Source organism: Diospyros lotus, chromosome 6 (assembly GCF_014633365.1).
Source record: "Diospyros lotus cultivar Yz01 chromosome 6, ASM1463336v1, whole genome shotgun sequence".
Classification (NCBI taxonomy): Eukaryota; Viridiplantae; Streptophyta; class Magnoliopsida; order Ericales; family Ebenaceae; genus Diospyros; species Diospyros lotus.
In genome coordinates this window covers 2,626,351-2,649,318 of record NC_068343.1, presented here as the reverse complement: position 1 = coordinate 2,649,318, position 22,968 = coordinate 2,626,351, and the positions used below count along the sequence as shown (strand labels likewise).

The following is a 22,968-nucleotide window of genomic DNA, read 5'->3' as shown; positions in this document are numbered from 1 at the left end:
TATGGCAAAAGAAAAAGAATGTCACACACACGCACACGCATTTGGACAAATTGACAACAAGATTTTTTATGGTTTTGTTTTTAGACAATAGATACTAGAAAATAAAGTAAGGCAAAAATTGAAATAAACATTAAACGTAAAAATATGAATTTGGATAGTGCTTGAGTTAAGACAATTTCAGTACCAACCCGTTGATTCCCAAATTTTAGCATATAAGATTAGCAACATTAATTTAATTTCAGATATGAGAGTTTGTTATTAAATGCAATTAGAGATGATGATAGTTCTAGGTTAAGCAATCCCCATACATGATATGCGGGATTCTAATTTAAGCAACTACCATAAATCCAATTACAATTAATATACAAAACAACTAAATTAATCATCCAGGTTTGGGTATGATAGCGTTTCCAGTTCTAGTAACTCTCATACATGGCATGAAAGCTCTAAGTTAGGCTTACGCTCCAATCCAAACCTAGTGATTTTTTAATAATTAATACACACTCATACTGAAATTTAAATTAATGTTACTTATTTAAAGCGCAGCTTTCTTTGGGAATCATTGGCATTGGACACTGTCCTTGCCTTAACCCAAGATTAGATTTAACTACTCATTTTTATTTGAAAGTTAATTGACAGAAATTTAAATGACGTAATTTAAATAACAGAATTTAAATGACAAGAAATTTAAAAGCATAAACTAACCGGCCATTTAGGCGGTGGATAATTAAATGACAAGAATTAAAATTGCAGAAATTTAAAGGCATAAACTAACCGGCCATTTAGGCGGTGAATAATTAAATGACAAGAATTAAAATTACAGAAATTTAAAGGCACAAATTAACCGGTCATTTAGGCGGTGAATAATAAAGTAATAATAAATGACATAAGAATTTAAAAGAAGAAAGAAAAAAAAGTAAGATTATAAGAGAAAGTACTGAAGAAAATGAGAAAAAACAAGAACAATTCTCAAAGAGAGAATTATAAGGAAACAACTAAACTTTTATTCAAGAATAATAATCACACTTACAAATGCAATCAAGTGAGCTATTTATAGGCCACAAGATGCAATACAAACCACACAATTTCAATTATTCAATTAGACATAATTATATCTAATGGGCACTCACACACTTAAAGTTAAATGGATTTTAGCTATAATACACACCTAATATTAAATGGATTTTAGCTAAAATACATACCTAATAAAGCACTCATAAAGTTAAATGGATTTTAGCTATAATATCCACCTAATAGTTAAATGGATTTTAGCTAAAAAACACACCTAATAAAGCTCTCACATAAAAAATAAAAATAGATTTCTATAAATTGGTTTTTAATCTTCATTAGGATTAAAAATAATCCTTGGGCCTTCTCCAAATAATATTTTCCATGGGTTGCTCAAATTGGGCCTTAATTCTTCATGGGCTTGAATTCTTCATGGACTTTAATTTTTCATGGGTTTAATTTCTTCATGGACTTGATTTTTCCATGGCTTTGATTTCTTCATGGACTTGAATTCTTCATGGACTTTAAGTCTTCATGGGCTTGAATTCTTCATGCCTAAAAAAAATAAAAATAATTTAATGTTATTAATAAATTATATATTATATATATGTATTACACATGGCACATATATATATATTAAATTATATTATATATATATTACATACATGCATATAATGATATATATGTATTATATATAATTTTATATATTATTATTATTTACTTTAGAATTTCATTTCATTCATCTTTCAATTTAAACTTGCATATAACCATAAAATATATATTAATATCTAATTTAAACCATTTTTAAGATCAAAAGAAGGGTATAATTATAACAAATTTTTTATAAAATTAACCACTAATCAACCCCTCACTATAAATAGAGGTTGAAATACCTTTGTAAAGGGGGAGAGAAGAACAATGAGAATAACATACAGTTACTCTGCTGGGATAATCAGATAACAGTCGTGGAGTATGTATTTGTTACGGGTATTTCTCGCTCTACTCTGTGTAGGCCGAACTTAACATGATGATTTGGCCCAAACGCTCGAGGCCCAATAAATCAAACTGAGCTCATTAAAGCGAGCTCGGATAGTGTTGAAGCTCAGGGTCAAACATCGGGGCCAAGCGAGCTCCCGGTAGTACCTCTAACTCTTTGGCATATTCAAATGGCCCCCAGCTACACTCTGGGCAAGTTCCTACAGAAGAGGCCCGTGTTGCGGCATATCGGCAAGCCAAGGGATGCCTTGACTGGACCCTTTGGGCCCATTCTCTCGGCCCATTTCACCGGCCCATGCCAGTCCCATCCTGGCCTTCTGGCAACAACATCATTATAGCCGCATCTGGATTTCCAAACATTCCCCTCAGATCCCATTCTCATTAATGACAGATCCCATCCACATTAATGGAAGATCTCATCCTCATTAATGAAGGTCTTGTTGACACCTCACCGCGGCAGGGACACCCCCGTTGGCTACTCCATCCCATCGCCTCTACACGTACGGAGTAGGCAAGAAAGCTTTTTGCTGATATATATATCAACCAGCTCTCTTAAGGGCTGGGGGTACGTACTCTTGACGACTAACTTAAGAACACCCAATATATTTGCTTACTCGTTCACTGACTTGAGCTTCGGAGTACCTTGTAGGGATGGGTGGTTAGCTCGACAAACCAGATCGGATACCTCATTGTTCATCTCTCGGGTCTACCATATAAGTGCGGGTTAACAAATCTCCGTCGACCGATTCAGAATGTCGATATTTTGGCACTAGAATGAGGGCTCGCTCTGGTAAAAACATCAATGCTGAAAACTAGAAACACGAGAGGTTCCGGGGCAACAACCAACCGACCTGCAAATCACGCCAACCGTATGTCGGAGATTCCGCAAGCTGGGGGAGTTGTGGCGTCTGCCTCTATGCCTCTTCCAACCGAAGCTACCCATGGAGTCCCTTCGCGGTGCCCTTACCCACCTGTGACTCCAACCGTTAACGCAGAAGTAACACAGATATGGCAGCAACATTACGAAACATTAGAGAACACTGTCATGCAGCTCGCCAATGCAGTGAAGGTGTTAGCCCAGGCACAAGTCCAGAAGGCACGGACGCAGTCGGTTGCCTCTCAACCTCCAGGTGGCGGACCTCCTCCAGAAGAAAGAGAAGGTAAGAGGGACACGAGGCGAGCTGGCTCGGTCCGCTCCTCCAATCTACACTCTCAAAGGGCGGAAGAGTGGCGATGCTACGACGGGGAGCCTGGGGTGCACCTCGCCAAACAAAGGATAGGTGCCAGCCCTTATAGAAATCGCCACGAATATACCCATGAAAGGAATCGCCGACTTGGGAATCCACGACATGGGAATTCCTTGGCAGGGATCAACAGTGGCCATGGCACCCACCGCAGCTCCCATGACCGTGAGAATAGGGGGCGGCCTCCCCCGCGAGATCGCCATCGTTCAGGACTGGTTTTCGCACGGGAAGAGCAACCCCCCACCAGACGGTCGGCAAATCAAGACCTCATAATGGGGGAACTACTGCTAAGAATTCAACAGCTGGAGGCCAGACATGGGGTGCACGATCGGAGGGAAAGCCGTGAGGAAAAAAACACCGTTCTCCAGGGAAATAGAGCTGGAGCCCCTCCCTCGCAGATTTAAGGTCCCCAGCATGCCTCAGTATAATGGGGATAACGACCCCTTCGATCACCTGGAGGCTTTCAATGTCCAGATGGACCTGCAAACCTCTAGCTCATTGGCCAAGTGCCGAGCTTTCCCCGCGACCTTAGGAGATATCCCCCGAGCGTGGCTAAGGAGACTTCACCCCCGCAGTATTTGCAGTTGGGAGGAATGCCAGAAGAAATTCATAAATCAGTACAGGTCGCTTCAAAGGCAGCTTGCCCCAACATGCCACCTCGCTATAGTATTCCAACGGTTTGGCGAATCTTTGAAAGATTACATAGAAAGGTTTAGACGCGAAGTGAATAATGTCGAGAGCCCCTCCGACGAAAGTATCATAACTGCGATATCCGCCGGGCTTCGGAAGGATGGGAAACTTTACGAAAGCATCTATAAGTTTTCGGTGAGGGATCTCGACGAGTTCTACGAGCGAGCTGCGAAGGAGGTTCGGTGGGAAGAAGCATTCAGCCTAAAAATGCCGAGCTACCAGAAGAAGGGGGCGGAACACATCGGCCAGAGCAAGAAAAGAGCTGATGAGGACTCTCGCAAGAAAGGTCGAGAACGAAGCCCCAATGACCAGGCTGCCAAAAAGGCAAGGTTTAGGCAGGGAAACGAACGACTAGCACGCCAGGGTCGGTACGAAAATTACAGTATCTTATCTGACTCCCAAGACAGGATCTTAGCCACAGAGCGCAACAAGGAGGATTTTGGAAGGCCTAATCCCCTGAAGACTCATGACAAGTACAGAACCAAGAGCAAATTCTGCGCCTACCACAACGAAGTAGGATATACTACCTCTGAGTGCTGGGCGTTGAAAGATGCAATCGAAGAGCTGATCAGGAGAGGTCGGCTGCGTGACTATGTGGTGCGTCCTAGGGATCAACAACCTAAACAGCTAGCTTAACAAAACCTTGGTTAAGCTCCCGAATATGACCAGACGCCTATGGTGAGAACTATCTTTACTATCCATGGGGGGCACCACATCACGGGGACTTCCAACAGGTCACACGAGCGATATGTTCGGGAAGCCGACCACCTTCTGCCTGTCGGGGACGACAGCCAAGAGGGACCCTCCAAGAAAGCCAAAACAGGTTCAGAAGATATCTCTTTCACTAAAGATGATTTCAAAGGCGTGCATTGGCCGCACAATGATGCCCTCGTAATCTGAGCTCGGATTGGCAATATGGAAGTACGGAGGTCATGATCGACACAGGTAGCTCGGTGAACGTCATGTACAAGGGATGTTTCGACCAGATGGGATTAAGGCTGGACCAGCTGACATCCTCTCCGGAGCCACTATACGGATTCACTGGCGATGCAGTAATACCGAAAGGGCGTATAAGGCTCCCGTTAACAATTGGGGAATCAGACCTCCAGGCCACAACAATGGTAGATTTCCTAATCATTGACGGTCTTTTCGCATACAATGTCGTCATGGGTAGACCTGCCATGAACGAGTTGGACCTAGTTGTCTCAATCAAGGCCTTGGCCATCAAATTCCCAACCCCAAAGGGGACCAGTTGTATGAAGGGTGAGCAGCATTCGGCGAGGCGCTGTTACGAGGAGGCACTAAAAATAGGGCTCAAAGGAAAACAGATAAATATGGTTTTCGGAGGGGAGGCTTGAGTCTTCAATGATTAGGGAGTCAGCCACGACTTGGACCCACGTGATGTGGACTGCGACCGAACCGCCAGCCCGGCAGACGAGCTGGAAGATGTTATAGTCAGCAGCTCAGACGTTGAAAGGCGCCTCTAGGTAGGCAGAGGCCTCTCCCTCGAAGTAAAATCCCAACTGACCGAATTTCTTAAAGCCAATCTGGACGTATTCGCGTGGAACCACGAAGATATGGTGGGAATAGACCCAACGGTAATGCAGCATCGGCTCAATGTCAACCCCAACCATAAGCCGTTTCGTCAGAAAAGAAGGCCAATGACAGCTGAGTGATATGCGGCTTTGAAGAAAGAAGTGGATAAACTCTTAGCCAGCGAGTTTATTTGGGAAGCTCAATATCCAACATGAGTGGCGAACCCGGTCCTGGTGAAAAAGAAGAAGAACGGGAAGTGGAAAACTTGCATCGACTTCACTGACCTAAACAAAGCTTGCCCAAAAGACAGCTTCCCTCTATCGAGAATTGACTAGCTCATGGATGCAACGGCCGACCACCAGCTTCGGAGCTTCATGGATGCCTACTCGGGGTACAATCAGATCCCAATGAACCCCGATAAAGAGGAGCATACCTCCTTTATGACAGACTGAGGATTATATTGTTACAAGGTAATGCCCTTCGGATTGAAGAATGCAGGGGCGACATACCAACGGCTAGTCAACATGATATTCAGAGATCTAATCGGGAAGACCATGGAAGTATACGTTGATGATATGCTGGTGAAATCCAGACAGGTCGCCAACCATGTTAACGACTTGGGGGAAACATTCCAGATTCTGAAGAAGTACCAGATGGAGTTAAATCCACTCAAATGCTCGTTCGGTGTGGCTTCTGGAAAGTTTTTGGGATTCATGGTAAACGAAAGGGGAATCGAGGCCAACCCTGAGAAGATCCAAGCTCTATTTGACATGCGATCGCCCACTAAGACTAAGGAAGTGCAAATCCTAAACGAACAGGTCGCGGCCCTTAGCATATTCGTTTCCAAATCTTCTGAAAAATCCATCCCATTTTTCAAAGTCCCGAAGAAAGCAAGTAGCTTCGAATGGACGGAAGAGTGTGAGACTGCCTTCCAGCAATTGAAAGACTACATGGGGTGGGCTCCCCTCATGTCAAAGCCAAAGGAAGGGGAGGAACTGATTGTCTATCTAGGGGTGTCTGAGTACCCAGTAAGCGCCGCCCTGGTTCGAGATGAAGATCGGGTTCAATACCCGGTATACTATGTAAGCTACAGGCTACTCGACGCCGAAACAAGATACTTTCCCATGGAAAAACTCGCTTTTTCCTAGTAGTCGCATCCTAAAAGCTACGCCTCAATTTTCAAACCCATCAGATCAGCGTGTTGACCAAACATCCACTGAAGCAGATTTTACAAAAGACTGATTCATCCGACTACCTCCTCAAGTGGGCGATCGAGCTCACCCAATTCAACACAAAATACAAGCCAAGGACAGCCATAAAGGGTCAGATACTGGCAAATTTCGTTGCAGAATTCACGGGGCCAGTGAAAGAACCAGCCCCCCCAACCTCGGCAGTCTGGGAATTATTTGTTGATGGCTCTTCCAGTGAGCATGGGTTAGGAGCTGGCGTACTCCTGGTGAGGCTAGAGGGACACAAAATCCCCTACGCATTGAGGTTCGGGTTTAAAGCAACCAACAATGAAGCCGAATACGAAGCACTACTAGCCGGTCTCCGCCTAACAAAAGAAGACAAGGCAGAGCGGTTAAAAATTTTCAGCGACTCCCAGCTCGTGGTCTGCCAAGTGCAAGGGGAATATCAGGCAAAGGGCCCAAAGATGGTAGCGTACCTCTAGAAAGTTCAGGAATTGTTACGCTTTTTCGATGAGTGCGAAGTGAATCAAGTCCCGCGGAGCCAGAACTCTCATGCCGATGCCCTAGCTCGTTTGGCTTAAGTTGGAGAAACTGACTCATTGGGAACCATCCCCATAGAGTTCCTAGCAACACTGAGCGTAGAGAAAAGAACTAAGACATTGACAGTCAAGCTAAGGCCAGATTCATGGATGAAACCGATCGTGGACTATTTGCAAGGGGACAGTTGCTAAGCGACAAACTCGAGGCACGACACTTTAGAGCCCGAGCGACCAGATATTGTATCTGCGACGATATGCTGTACAAGCAAGGGTTCTCAGTCCCGTTACTCAGATGCATTGATGAGCTTGATTGCCAAGTGATTCTCAATGAAATCCATGCTGGCCACTACGGCAATCATGCTAGGGGGATATCCCTGGCTCAGAAGGCATTTCGCCAAGGCTTTTACTGGCCTACCATGAAGCGAGACGCTACGGACCTAGCAAGGAAGTGAGATGCATGCCAGAGGTTTGCAAAAGTGCCACGAGCTCCCCCCGCCTATCTTCAGCAAATGAGCAGCTCGTGGCCTTTCGCCATGTGGAGCATCGACCTGATTGGGCCGCTTCCAATAGCTCGCAACGGGTGTAAGCATGCTATCGTGGCTGTTAATTACTTCACCAAGTGGGCGGAGGCAAAGGAGCTCGCACAGATATCCACCACAAAGGTAGAAAACTTTGTGTGGAACAACATCATCTGCAAGTTTGGTGTCCCTCAACAAATAGTCACCGACAATGGGACCCAATTTACCAGCGAGCAATTCGTACAATTTTATGAGTCATTGGGGATCAGAAAAAGCTTCACAGCCGTGGACCACCCACAAGCCAACGGTCAAGTCAAAGCCGTGAATAAGATAATCAAACAAATATTAAAGACCAGGTTGGAATCAAGAAAAGGAGCGTGGGTGGATGAACTACAAACCATTCTCTGGACTTACCGAACCACAACTCACATAACCATGGGAGAAACCCCATTTTCTATGGTATATGGATTCGAGGCGATGATCCCAGCGGAAAATGAAGTAACAAGCCAGCGAAGAGCCACTTTAGACCAAGAGAACAATAACCAATTACTGGCCTCAAGTTTCGACCTACTTGAGGAAACAAGGGAGACAGCTCGCCTAAGAGTGGCAACTTACCAACAGCGCATGGCAAGATACTATAATCGGAAGGTCCAAATTCGATGTTACAAAGTCAACGACCTCATGCTACGCCTTGTCCTTCCCGGAGCTCGGAAGAGCAGTGAAGGGACGTTGGGCCCAAGCTAGGAAGACCCCTATACTGTAAAGGAAAATCTTGGCAACGGAGCGTATCACTTGGCCGATATGGACGGAGCAGTTCTCCCGCGAGCTTGGAACGCAGAGCATCTAAGACCACACTTTCGATAAGCAAATGTCTTCTCCCTCTCTCGCATTCTCAATTGTGAACTTTGTTGATATTTATTTCACTAAATCAAGCAACAAAATTCTGTTTGCACCATATTAACGTGTTCTTTATCTCTGATAAATCTTTTTACACCCATGCTTTGGTTGTTAAGAATAAGAACCAGAAAATAACTGGAGGGATAGAAGACTACGGTTTACGAGTTGGGGCCCATTCAACTTGGCCAACGTGCCATGGTTTGTGACTTATCTGAGCAATCATCTTAGTCTTCACCCTAGGTCATGGTTGGCAAAGCGGAGCCCATTCATCTTGGTCGCAGTGTCATGGTTTGACGCTAAAACGAGTCACCACCCTTAAAAACAGTCATGGTTCACTGGTCGGGGTCCTGTTATCTTGACAAAATGCATGAACTGCGACCTGCCTGAGTGTTCATCTTGACCTCACCAAAGCCCTCAAAAGTCATGGTACGTTAGCTGGGGGCAAACCATGACCCACCTGGGCGTATAACTTGACAGCAAAATTTGGATTAATTTAACAACTATTGTGCTATTGCATGTTAGTTTGGATTTGATCCCGTGATCATAACCTACTGAGCATGCAGCTCGAGCTAACAATGTCTTATTCGATGTGTTGTTTAAAGCCACTCGTTCTCAAATTTTCTTATTTACAAGTTAAAGGTGTACTCAAGTTAATTGAACTTAAGTTTGTTTCTATGCTGTGTTTCCAAAATTCGCAGGAAATAACAAAGAAACAGAAAGTCGATTCGTCGAAAGAAATGTATTACTTCCAAAATTCAAGTACAACAATGAAGAAAGAAAAAGAAAATGGTCTAAGGGCCTGGAGGATCTTGACTTGGAGTCGCCGCGTCTTGGGAAGTAGGGTTGGTGGTGTCCTCAGCAGAAAGATTGACCACGGCCTGGTCAGGTTCGAACGTGGGGGCGTCGACTTCGGAGCTCGCAGCATCGGCGTCATATTTCTTCACCGCCTCCACCGCTTCCTCTACAAAGAATGAGAAGTCGAGGTCTCGATGCGCTTTCCATAAAGTAAAAAGGAACACGCTGCAGACATCGGATTCGACCTCTGAGCGCTCCCATGCTACCCGGACCTCGACGTCGACTTTTAGCTGCTTGACCTCCAGCCGAGCTCGCTCCAGTTCGCCTCGCATCGCTACCAAGTCTGTCTCCGCTTTATTTAGCTTCGAGGTGGCTTGGGAATAGGCCAAGTCGAGCACTTGCTTCTGATGATACAACTCATCCTCGGCCTCCTTCTTGGCCCTCTCGACTTCTCTTACTCGGTGCTCTAAGCCTTCGGCCTAACTCCGATATTTTTTGGATTCATCGGTCACGAAGGCCAGGCTCTCCTCCAATTTCTTCTTGTCTCTTTTTAGCCCCTCGGAAGCAGCCGCGAGCTTCTCTATTTCTGTCTTGGCACGAGTTCTTTCTTCCTTAAACTTAAAGATGCCCAAGGAAGCCTATAAAATTGGAGGGGTTAGCACGCTCAAAAAGGGTAAGATGAAGAAGTGCAAGGTTGGGAAAAAGAACCTCACCAGGAGTCTGTGGCGAGCGACGTAATCCTCAAGTGCCTCGCCCAATACTTCCTTCCTGTCCAAGCTCTTGGCATAATTACCAAGGATCCGATCCATGCTGTTAAGAAGGGGGGCGAAGTACGTCCCACCTGCCACGACGTCAGACTCGTTCGGCCCCACAGAGGCGCTTATTTTCTTCCTCTTGTCCACCTGGGCCCGCTGACCGAGCTGCGAGGTCGGAGGGATCTTCCTTTTGCTTCCAGAACCTTGCTCGTAAGCCACGAATTTCCCGCGATTTGCAGCGGTCTCGGCTGCCCTAGACTGCGAAGGGACGCCGGCAGAAATGGACCTTGAGGGAACCACGACCACTAGCGCAGGTTCAGCATCAGGAAGACGTAGAGGGTCATGCCTTGAATCGGCTGGTTCAGTGCGGGCTCCAAGCCCTTGGGCCTTCGCAGGGGAAGAAGATGCACGGACAGCCTTGGGGACGTTGGAAAGAGCGGAAGAGCCTGGTCGTTCGAGCTGGAGCCTCATTGCCTCGGACGGTGTCGGTAGCGCTGCAACGGTAACCTCACCGCGAGCTCTGCTCTCCCTAACCAGACTCCCGTCGAAGTCAGCTTCGTAAAAAATCGACCTTATCTCCCTTTGGCCACATATTCCGATGTCGCCTTTTCTGACTTCCTTGATACCAAAGGGAGGGGCGAGCTGATAATTGCAAAGAATGGACTCGCAAAACTTGCAGTCGTCTTCGTCAGTCTTTAAGTTCGAAGCCGCTTGAAGATCTTACGCTTCGAAAATGGTTAGTTCAGGCTGCCCTCCGGTGACGTTTGTAAAATCAGAAAGACATATGAAGGAAAGATAGCATAGCCGAATTGATGATTACAGGTTCACAAAAAAAAAAAAAAAAGAAAGAGAGAGAGTGGGGGAGTGGGAAATTACTACTCACTCGGTACAAGAACGAAACTGAAGTTGTTGAGGTCTTTGAGAAAGGAACAAGACAAGTAGAACCATTGGGACTTGTAGTCTCTAACATTAGACCTGCCCTTGGCCCTTCCCTGAGGCAAGACACTCTTGCAGTCTGAGGAGTGAGCTGCTATGTAATACAGCTCGTCCTTGGTACCCTTGAAAGAATAAAGGTACCTAAGTACTCTAGGAGTTGGAGGAGGAAGTTTGTTCTTTTTGAAAAGAAGGCCAATGGAGGTTATTTGGGCTTACGAATTAGGCGTCAACTGGAAAGGAGCGAGCTTAAGATCATTCAAAATATCTATGAGGTAAGGCTGGAGTGTACACCTAAAACCGAATTCTAAGTGTTGGGAGCTAATGGCAACAAACCCCATGGGGGGAAAGCTGCGTGGTCACCAGGGGAGGGGACCATCAGACGAGTCCCGTAGGGGAGGCGGTGTGCAACGTCAGCTCGCCGATCATCAGCCTCGAGGGATACCGCTTAAAGATCTCACGAGCCGCATGCTCCTCGGCAGATCGCTGGGTTAGAACGGGGGCAGTACACTGAAGAGCTCTCTCAGCAACCTCTGAACGAGATGAAGCCATGTCTTGAACAGTCCGCGGCAGCATCATTCCTCTTTGCCCCGAAGAGCTGAAGGTGTCATCACTTTCTACCCTGTAGTTGCGGCATTTCTGACCTGATGTCGACATCTAAAAGCAAAAAAAAAAAAAAGAAAAAAGAAGAAGAAGAAGAAGAAGAAGAAAAGAATCAGAGCATCAAATCAAAGCTCCTAGAGACGCCTTCTACATGTCAGGTCGCGCGCTTCGCAACAGGGCATGACTCGAAAGAAAAAAAAAAGGGGCTAGGATTTCAAAGTTTACCGAAGCTCCTTAAATAGGCGGAGCCCACTTCCATAAACCACCCCGCCATTTCCAAGTGGCAAGGTACAAAGACGGAAATAATAAAAAGGATAGAAGCAGAGCTGAAGCACACTGAAGAGATACAAGGAACTCACTGTTCTTAAGTTGATTGTTGCAAATATCACGAATAGGAACCAGTTGAGAAGCTGGAGCAGAGAGACTTCGGGACCGACGGCGATGGAGTCTCGAAATCAAAAGAAAGCAAGTTGCAAGAACGAGGGAAATCTTTGAAATGAGACAGTAAAGAGGAAGCCAAATGACCCCTTTTATAACTCAGGACACCCACCATTGGATGAAGAGACCGACGAGCTTCCCTAAATCCAATGGCGGTGTGAGAAAGCGTGGGGAATACGGACATGATGATTAGCAGTTATGGGAAACATGCACATTAAATGGGCTGCAGACAAGACGTGCAACGCGAAATAGTGTGATTTGAAACGATTGGGCAGAAAGCTGAAAAGACGTATTGAAGGCCGAAGTAGCCAGGCATGTATCAGCTCCCAGCCCGAAGGTCGCGTTGCGAACTGGGGGGCTTAATGTTACTAGTATTTCTCGCTCTACTCTTTGTAGGCCGGACTTAACATGATGATTCAGCCCAAATGCTCGAGATCCAATTAATCAAACTGAGCTCATTAAAGCGAGCTCAAATAGTGCTGAAGCTCAGGCTCAAACATCAGGGCCAAGCGAGCTCCTGGTAGCACCTCTAACTCTTTGGCATATTCAAACGGCCCCCAGCTACACTCTGGGCAAGTTCCCAACGACCTTCATAGCTCGTCGACTTAGCTCATCAGCTCGCATCACAGAAGAGGCGCGTGTTGCGGCATACCGGCAAGCCAAGGGATGCCTTGACTGGACCCTTTGGGCCCATTCTCTCGGCCCATTTCACCAACCCATACCAGTCCCATCCTGGCCTTCTGGCAACAATATCATTACAGTCGCATCTGGATTTCCAAACATCCCCCTCAGATCCTATTCTTATTAATGACAGATCCCATCCGCATTAATGAAAGATCCCATCCTCATTAATAAGGGTCTTGTCGACACCTCGCCGCGGCAAGGACACCCCCGTCGGCTACTCCATCCCATCGCTTCTACACGTATGGAGCAGGCAAGAAAGCTTTTTGCTGATATATATATCAACCAGCCCTCTTAAGGGCCGGGGGTACGTACTCTTGACGACTAACTTAAGAACACCCAATATATTTGCTTACTCGCTCATTAACTTGAGTTTTAGAGTACCTTGCAAGGATGGGTGGTTAGCTCGACAAACCAGACCAGATACCTCATTGTTCATCTCTCGGGTCTACCATACAAGTGTAGGTTAACAAATCTCCGTCGATCGATTCAGAACGTCAACAGTATCGTTTTGTTCGAACCACGTAAAAATTCTCCATGTACGTTCTCTTTCGTTTCTCCTCCTTATATCTGGACTTATTTATCTTATTACAAGTCTATGAATCACGACTTATTTTGAACGTCGGCAATTTGCATATTCTTGGCCGTAACTCCATCAACTTTTTTCAAAGATTTGACCGATTTGGATCGGACCATGCCGGTCTGATCTGTCAGGCAACCAGTTTACGGTCCGATCTATCAGGTGACCAAGTCCACAGTTCAATCCAAACCAATGGCACATTGCTTATATAATTTTGTTTAGTGAAAAAATAGATTATAAATGTGCCCAACACGCACAAATCACGGGACATGTACGACGATATGCGATGGCCCCACTCAATGGTGGCCCATTTAAAGAGAGCCAGCCCAGCTCACAAACGAACAGGCAAGGCAAGTCCTCGTCGGGAGTATATATATATATATATATATATATATTTATTTATTTATTCAAGGAGCCACAAATAATTAATTCCCACGCACGACTCTTAATCGTAATGACCGTCCGTCCACTACAGCTGGCTCCAAACAAAACCAATACTTTAATGGAAAACTTACAGCGAGTTGGCTCGCTGGTCTTATTGTGGTAGACTGGTAGCTTAATAATAAATTCATTCTATTATTATTTAAAAATGAATTAAGTCTTAGTTAGTAGGAAAAGCAGGGAAACAAACAGATGCTCAATTTGAAGTGTGACCCACCCAATAAAGATATTCGAAGCCAACTAAAGTTATTACCAGCGGGATGATGGTTGACGTTGAGGTTGAGGCCCAACAAAAGTAGACAAAAAAATTTCAGTATGAATGCGGGCTCTGGCTCTGGCTTGTAGTCTATCTATCTGCATGAAACATGTGCTCGCCTGGTCCCGCTTACCATCATCCATCTCTTAATTAAAGATGCTTCAATGGATACCCACATGAAAATAATTGGAAATTGTTATTTGTACATTGGAGTTTGTAGGCTTGACACAATATACAGTGCGTGCAGTGGTAGTGAAGCTGAATGAACAATAGAGCGTGTAATGGGGCTAAGCTTTTGAAAGGCAGGAGCGGTGGCATCCTCACTGTCACACGTAATCTTTATATCTGCGGTTCCTCATGAAATCAGCAAGGGATGAGTGATGAGAAGAACCCATGATTTCCTTGTAATTTTCCCACCATAACATGAACCTGCTTTCCTTGAAGAAGATCTCAGAAGACACTGCATACTTGTTTATCAACTCCATGGCATGGTTTTCGAACTTCTCCAAGTTCTCCCTCAATGATTTTTCATCTTCTCTGCACCCTCCTCCTAATTGCTTCAATCGTTTACAAGAAATGATAGCTTCTTCAACGCGTGCCCAGAAGCAAGAATCCTCAGTGAGACTAGCAGGCCTGCTTCTCACGTTTCCGTTGCTTTGCTGACTCGCTGCTAGTTTCCCATATTCCACCACCCATTGTTCCAAGAGCTTATAATGTTCAGACCTGTTTGCTAGATAGTCCTCCTTTCCCTTTCCGTACCACTCGGCGATGTCAAGCGGCTCAACCAACCTTCGGTATGTTGTCCCTCCAAGGAGCCAGGCCTTTCGGGAAAATACCCTCTCCTTCTGGGGCAGTTTCTCCGCTACCATCCTGTTCCAATACTGTGTCAGGGATCTCTTTCGCTTAACAATCTGCTCCCTTCTCGTCGACTCCTCGACCTTGAAAGTATTGTAGTAGCCTCCTGAACGCTCTGTAGCCTTCTTGTACCATTCAATGTATGCCATGTCTATTTTGATATAATTTAGTTTCTTCAAGGGATTAAAGATGTTCCTCTTGGAGGCTAGAAGATCCTCTGCTCTTCTCACAATTTTTGAGGTGAGTGCATTGATGGCACCATTCTGTAGTCGTCTCTGCCAAGAAAATACAAAAGATTTCGAGTTACAAACCAACAGCATATGCAGTGGCAGGCGGCCATTGAGGGAATGTAAAAAGAATGAGATCTTTCATTTGTCCAAACGATGGCCGGGTAAGGATTCGTTTCATGCCTCCTAGCTTTAGGAAGGAATTAAATAGAAAATATACACTATGGTTCAAGAATGTACTCACTTGTGTTTTCTTAAATTCTTCAATTGCATCCATCTGTATGATAATTCCTGTCTGGAGAGTACCAAAATCCCATTCACCAAGGTCTGAAACTCCCCTACAGATTGCTCCATTCATAATTTTTGACAAAATACCTCCATAATCCCATTCACCAATCCCATTCATCTGCATGCCCCCGTTGGCAGGACCGTGTGTTCCAACACTGCCCGAGCTCATCCTTGCCAACATCAAGTCCAAGACTGATTCGGGCTCCTCAAAACAGGCACAACCTGACTCCGAGCACAAGAGAAATGTACCAAACGGCTTGTAGAAACTGGCATTAGAAGTTGGCTCAACATTGCGTGGCGACACAAAGAGCCTGGGGATGGGATCCCGATCACAGACCACATGCAGAAAGCGAGGGTTCCAAGTTGGACGTTCTGAGATAGCTTGCTGGAAGCCGTCGTCACCAATAAGGGGTGAACCAAAAGTGATGCACAGCAGGCTTCCAATGTCCTTTTGAGGAATACTTTCCAGCAGGAATAAGGTGAAAAGCACCGCTATAGATCCTCCAATAGAGTGCCCGGTGACAATTAATCGAGACTCTTTACTAACCTGCAAAATAATAAAATAATAACAACGATCACCACGACGAAGACAAACGAAACAACATATTTAGTTTTTATGCTATTATATGAGGAGGGTTACATGAATTTTAAAATTTCATGTATTTTTATTTTTTATTATTTTTTTTATTTAAATTCATATATTTCATATTAAATTTTAATATCTCTACTAAAGTCTTTTTGAATTTGTCTTTATTTTTTTTTTGAATTAATTATTTCATTTTATCAACTCTTCTCGCATGAGTATCTCTTGATTTTCTTCTCATATGATCAAACCATCTTAGTCTCATCTTTCTCATCTTCTCCTTAATTCACACTACTCCTACATTATTAAGAATAATCTCATTTATAATTTTATCTTTTTTTATATGGCCGCACATCCCTCTTAACATTCTCATCTCTGCTACACTCATCTTTGGCTCATACTGATATTTGATTACCCAATATTCTAAATCATACAATAAAATTGATTTTATAATTCTCCTATAAAATTTTTCTTTCGTTACTAATAATAAAATAGAAAGTAAACTAGTGCCGGTTTTCTTAATTTCTGAAGCTCCACTTTTCAAGAATATACTTGTCCAACAATCGGGAAAACCAAGCGAGGCTAGGTTTAACATGTTATGATTGACTACTAAATTGTTCACGGTGACTGATCTGAAAGGTATGACTTACCCGCTTGTCAGTTCAGATCCAATACAGATAAGGTTTTGGAGTCTGCCACTCTGAAAAAAATATTAAACAAGCAAACAATGGGAAAGTTGAGAGAGAGAGGTACCTGGTCTTTGAGGGAAGAGAGTTTATCCCGGAGAGAGTCAAAAAGGGTCACTGCAGCTCTGTGAATGGAGAAGGATGGGTTCACTTTGGTTCCCACAAATTCAAAGAGAGGGAAATGCTCTCGCAGAGCTGCAGATGAAACTATATCTCTTCCTTCTCCCTGAAGATCCTGTGCAGTAAAAGGGGGCAAAGGAGCAAAAGCTAAAACAGTACAATTGGGTGGCTGCTGATGAACTCTACTTTTAATGGATGCATGCAAGGCTGGGTCATGTAACAAATTGTCTCCGTAGGGTTCCCTGATTGCAGACCAGGAATGGGAGAGAAGGCCTGAGCTGATCACCAAATTTGCTATTTCAAGCCCACTGCTGAACCTGCAAGCAGGGATGAAACCATAGAAGAGTCAGAAATTGGTAATAATCCAGAGCTATCTATGTCTTTACTTTTGAAGCATCAGCAAGAACAAGGATTCACAGACATGGCAGCCTGGTTCATCTTCTCCTCTGCGTTTACTAGATTGATTGAAAACACCGCAACAGGGACAAGAGAAGTTGCAGAAGCAATTCATGATATAATAAAAGAGGAGCCATGTTATTCCTAGCCTCCAGACTTGAAAGATGATCTAGTCGGGTCAACGATGCTCTCATGTTCTTCCAAGTGCTCAGCCATGGACCCGTCAACGCTGGCAAGACTCCGCCCCGCATTTGATCGTCATTCATCTTGCAAGCGTTATGAACAAAGTTACCAGGTATCGTTCGGTTAGTGGTACGGGGTCAGATACGTGGTACATCACCTAGTTAGATATGTCATACGTAAGGGTAGGCTTAGTTGGTGCACTATTATGGTACGTGGTACATTTTAAAATTGGCTAAAGGCATATCCAACCCTCCCAACTTTCCTCATTTAACCAAATAGCTCCCTAAACTTGAGGGGACCTATTGACCCCCTCAAATTTCAATTTAGGACTTTTCAGACACTAAAATCTTAATTTTCAACCCATCAAACACTTGGGTGTACAATCAGCACCACACGTGCGCGGTTGAAGGGCGTGAAACAGCACCATCATCTTCTTCCCCCATTGGGCCGCCTTCTTCTTCTTCTCCGTCACTGTCCGTTGGCCGCATCGTCTTCCTCACCCATCGTCTTCATCATCATCATCTTCTTCTTCGTTTGACTTGCTTCCTCAGTGGTGGCCATGGCATCGAAGCCATAGCCTCCGATGACGCCAGCCATGTCGAGCATGAAGCTCTCGGCCATGGCAGTGACTAGAGGTCGTCAGCCATGGCCAGAGCCGGTCCTGGGTTTTCGGAGGCCCAGGGCAAATTTTTTCAAGTGTGCCTATTTTTATAAATTAAATAAAAAATTTATTAATTAATTAATTTTATTAAAATGATAAGAATTTACAAAAAATAATTTGAGACCTTATTAAAACCTTATTTGAAGAAAATCTAATAGTACAAAACCCCAAATGAAGGAAAAAAGAGTACCTTGCATTGTAAATATTGTATTAAAAATCGAAAACAACATATTTGAGTCTACATACTTTTTCTAGAATCTCAGTAAGCATTTATTGATTTGATCAATCTTCCTTTCATCTAGGGTTGTCAAAAAATATTCAAAAATCGGTAAACTAGACCATATCGGACCGAACAATACCTTTTGAATTGGTTCAATGGTTAGGTTCTGGTGTTAAAAAATTAAGAACCAATATATTTAGTTTGGTTATTATTTTTTTTTTTCAAACCATGTTTCGAACCGAACCGGAACCGATATTATACTTATATATATATTATAATTTTTTGAGTATATATATATATACATATGCATAAATAGTATCACTTCTTAAGAAACTAACGAGATTCATGAACTCTTCTATTGCTAACATTTTATGCGCTATTGCTATACTAAACGGTCGATGTAATCTCATTTGATGAGATAGTCGATGAATTATTTTGTTCTACTTTTACTTCAAGACTTGAAGCATTAATGAAGTTATGAGTTTATTTTAATTAAAAAATTTATTTGTAATTTTATATTTTGCGAAAATATTTAGAAGTTAAATGTTGATTGGATAAAACCGAAATCGAACCGAAACCGGTCTGGAGTGACAGATTGATCATGGCTTGGTTTTATATATGTAATGGTTTGCTTACGGTTTTTATTTTTTTGGAATCTTTAAAAATGGTTCGATTATTGAATTCTTATAGAACTGGATCAATTCGAACCATTGACACCCTTACTTTTATCCTCTACGATTAATCGAAGTAAAAACAATCATCACATATACGAACAAAATAAAAATAGCAATGAAATCTTCTTTTGACAAAGTGTAAGTGGCAACTTCTTTTGTTAATTTTTTTTAAATTTTTTATACACATATATACATATATTTAAAAAAGAAAATTGTGCCCCCCTCACTTATGGGCCCTGGGCTGTGGCCCTGGTAGCCCTGGCCCAGGGCCGGCCCTGGCCCAGGGCCGGCCCTGGCCATGGCTATGGCGAGAAATGACCCACGACCAAGAAGAAGAAGCGAATTGAAAGGAAGAAGGAAGAAGAAGCCCAATCGCCATGGCCAAGAAGCAGGAAATTGATCGGCCATGGCAGCAAAGAGGGAACCATATTGGCCATCGCAGAGGCGACGATTGCATGAGAATGGCGACTGACCGACTGATCACTCGCCCCCCACGCCTCCGGCAACCAGATCTGTTGCCACACAATTGTTGAAGAAGAAGAATAACAACAACAACAACAAGAAAGGCGTAGCAGAGAACGACGATGGAGGCTACGGCAGCGGCTGAACAACGACGAACGATGATGGAGAGGAGTCCATAGCAGCTACAGGGCGGCAACAGTGTAGAGATAGAAATGAGTTTGGTTGCACTGACACGTGGCAAGATTTCATTAGTTTTCATTATACAATCAGCAGTGGTATTATTTTATTAATTTAAAAAAAATTGGCGCAGGTATGTTAGGCAAAATTTAAGGTGTTTAATTGGTCCTAAATTCAAAGACGAGGGACCTAATGGATCCTTTCTTTAGTTGAGGGACACAAATGACTAAATATGCAAAGTTGTGGCGGGTTCAAATTCGTGGTCGTCACCTAATTAGATATGTGGTACATAGGGGTAGGCTTAGTTGATGCACTATTTTGATACGTGGTATGTTTTAAAATTTTACTCGTTCATTCTTTACATTATTAAATTCTTATATTCAATAAATTTAATATAATTTCATATTTTTTTAAAATTATATAAAACTTAAACAATCTTAATTAGAAAGAAAACTACACTATATATATACATATTATAAAAATTAAAATTCTATATAAAATAAATGTTATGAAGAGAAGGTAAATGTCAAGACAAAATTCAAAAAAATAATGTTAAATATTTAGTGGTTAGTAGTGAACATATTTAGTGGCTTGTCTACCTATGTCATATGGTTGTTTGAGTTATTGATCCTTCATTTTCAACTCTTAATTTCTTATTTGGAGCAAAAATTATGTATTCAGGAACAGATTTACGACCCACAATTAAATTTAAATTTATAAGGTAAACAAATTATTTTTTACCAATAACCCAACCCCCAATTTGTGCCCATCGACCCACCCCCTTTTCTCGCTCTCGTCTCGCCCCTACCTTTTCGTTGCTCTGCAAACCCTTCTCCCTTTCTCATTGTCGCCTCAGCCCCTTTTGCTCGCTCGCCCTCACTCGCTTGATCCATGGCTCACTCTCGCTCTTGCTCGCCCCCAGTTGCTGCTTCTTTCTCACTCTCATAGCCTCACTCACTCTTTTATTTCTGGTTGCTGTTGTAAAGGAGTTGTCGGTCGTCAGAGATGTTGATTTGGCTAGAAATGCATTGCTAGGCATTGTGATTGACATAACGAGGAATCGGTTGCTGGTGGCAATTACTAACTTATTTGGAAGCTAGTACATTTTCTCTTCTCTTCTGTGATTCTCTTCTTTGCCGGTGGCGGTCGCTGATATGTTTAGCAGTTGGTATATTTTCAGTTCGTTGATTGTAGTGTCTCAATGCGCACACGACTAAGAAGCAGTTCAAAAATGCATTGCGAAATGGGACGCACGAAGAAGTTAGTGGTTCTTAAGGAAGGCGAACGAACTAGGTAACTATGGTTAAGAAAAACTAGCTTATAGTTTGCATCTCAGTTCTTCGATGAATTATGTATATTCATATATATTTATATATACATCTATCAAGACAATATTATATATATATCATAAAGTATAACAATTTAATGTACCAAATAAAATAAAACCTAATAAAGCTAATACAGATATCTAACAAAATATAAAAAATTCAAAAATATTCTAGCACTCTCCCTTAAATTGGGGAATATAGGTTAATCATCCCTAACTTGCTAATAAGTTTTAAAATATTTGACTAGATATCCTTTTAGTCAAAATATCAATCAACTGCTCTATAAAATGAATATATGGTGCGCAAATTAGCTCGTTATCTAACTTTTCTTTAATAAAGTGATGGTTAATCTCCACATGCTTAGCATGATTATGTTGAATCAAATTGTGGGCAATATTAATAATTGATTTGTTATCACAATATAACTTCATAGAGCCGTCTCACTTAATCCTGAGATCATCAAATATGATTTTGAGCCAAAATAACTCACAAATTCTAAGCGCTACAAACCTAAATTCCATCTCAACACTAGATTTGGCCACAACAAATTTCTTTTTGCTTCTCCATATAACCAAATTCCCTCCAATAAAGGTACAATAACCAGATGTTGATTGTTTATCTATAATATAAGCAACGTAATTAGCATCCGTGAATGCTTCTAGAGCTATATTGAAGCTCTTTTTAAATAAAATTCCTCTGCCTATATGTGTTTTCAAATATCAAAGAACATGATACATTGCTCGAAGGTAAGTCTTATTAGTGTTCTGCATAAACTGTCTCACAACGTTTGTAACACCTCACTTTCTAGGCGTGTTATAAATTGGGGCAATTCTGGAATAATAAAATTTTTCTTAAAAACTATTGCTAAACCATATCATTCATCATATCTATCCCAAAATTTTCATATATCTATCTCGAAAGATAATCATCATAAACATCAAATGCGAAAGGTAGAATCGAATCTAACATCAACATTAATCATAAATCAATTCTTACATCCTCATTAACCATAAATAAGATTATACATCATCATTTCTCAAAACGTTCAAAATTCGAAATAGTAGAATTTAAATACATGGACTACAATTCATCTTTTAATTCATCGTGCACTTTGCTAAGTGCCATTTCATGCCTCATTCATTCTCGTATTTATTACAATCTTCATCTGGAACGTTTGAATATTCCAGGGACAAAGCGCAAGTTAGATGATGAATCATCTATGTAAAGGAATAAAACATCATTTAATGCACGTGTATGAATTAATGCAATGCACATATCATCATTACTCTTACGTTCAGGGTCGATCATACCTTACTATTACCCCCCCCAATTTTTACAGTCTCCCTGTCAGACTGAGATGTATGGGTGTATCCTTGGCAAAACAACGACGTCAGTCCCTAATCCCAAACCCATGCAACGTATGACCATAAAATCATCGTGAATGTATACACATTTCATTATAGCATGTAAATGCAATCTACATGACATATTCACATCAAGACATGACAACATTATAAAATCATTTACATAAATCGGGTTTTGGGTCGGACCACTTACCTTATCAAGCTTATCTGGTTACCTCGATATTCATGTCTTGCCTCAAAATACACGCATTGTCTCAATTTGAGTGCCAACCTCAAAATTTGCACAAGTTACTTCAACTCAAGCCTCAAAACACCATAATCATCATATTTATTTAAATAAGTATTAAAACCTATTTTTTCATAATTGTTTGTATTTTCTTTATTTTTTTTCTCTATTTCTTCCTATTTTTCCTCAATAAATCCAAACTAAATATTTCTTAAATATTTCACTATAACAATTCATAAAATAACATTCCTGAATTTCTGAAATTTTTCAGAAAATTTTACTCACCTTGACTTAGCCTCTTAGGTTTATTCGATATATGTGTTCTGACATCAAAATACGTGCCCGATCAATTTCCTGGTTCTGGGCATGCTCCTTTAGCTCCAAATTAATTTCTAAAATATTTAGAGATTTTTTCAAA

The 22,968-nt window shown here is 42.4% G+C and overlaps 2 protein-coding genes across 3 annotated transcripts in view; one reads left to right on the top strand and one right to left on the bottom strand.

Moving 5' to 3' along the window:
- Positions 1-3,662: 3,662 nt before the first annotated feature.
- LOC127803648 (uncharacterized) lies at positions 3,663-4,574 on the top strand. The gene has a single exon (XM_052340048.1). The coding sequence runs from the start codon at positions 3,663-3,665 to the stop codon at positions 4,572-4,574; it is 912 nt and encodes a 303-aa protein (XP_052196008.1).
- A 9,491-nt stretch (positions 4,575-14,065) lies between these two features.
- The window catches only part of LOC127803026 (senescence-associated carboxylesterase 101), a 42,240-nt gene continuing 33,337 nt past the window's right edge, over positions 14,066-22,968 (bottom strand). Inside the window, exon 5 of one of the 2 annotated variants that reach the window (XM_052339021.1) lies at positions 14,066-14,889. In XM_052339021.1, coding sequence (XP_052194981.1) covers positions 14,427-14,889 — 463 coding nt within the window. In that variant the 3' untranslated portion in view covers positions 14,066-14,426. The remainder of the gene's footprint in view (positions 14,890-22,968) is intronic. The other variant, XM_052339022.1, reaches the window with a different exon arrangement.

What these genes read in the sequence shown, in the direction of transcription:
- LOC127803648 (XM_052340048.1), top strand. Translation starts at nt 3,663, where the DNA reads ATGCCTCAGTATAATGGGGATAACGACCCCTTCGATCACCTGGAGGCT.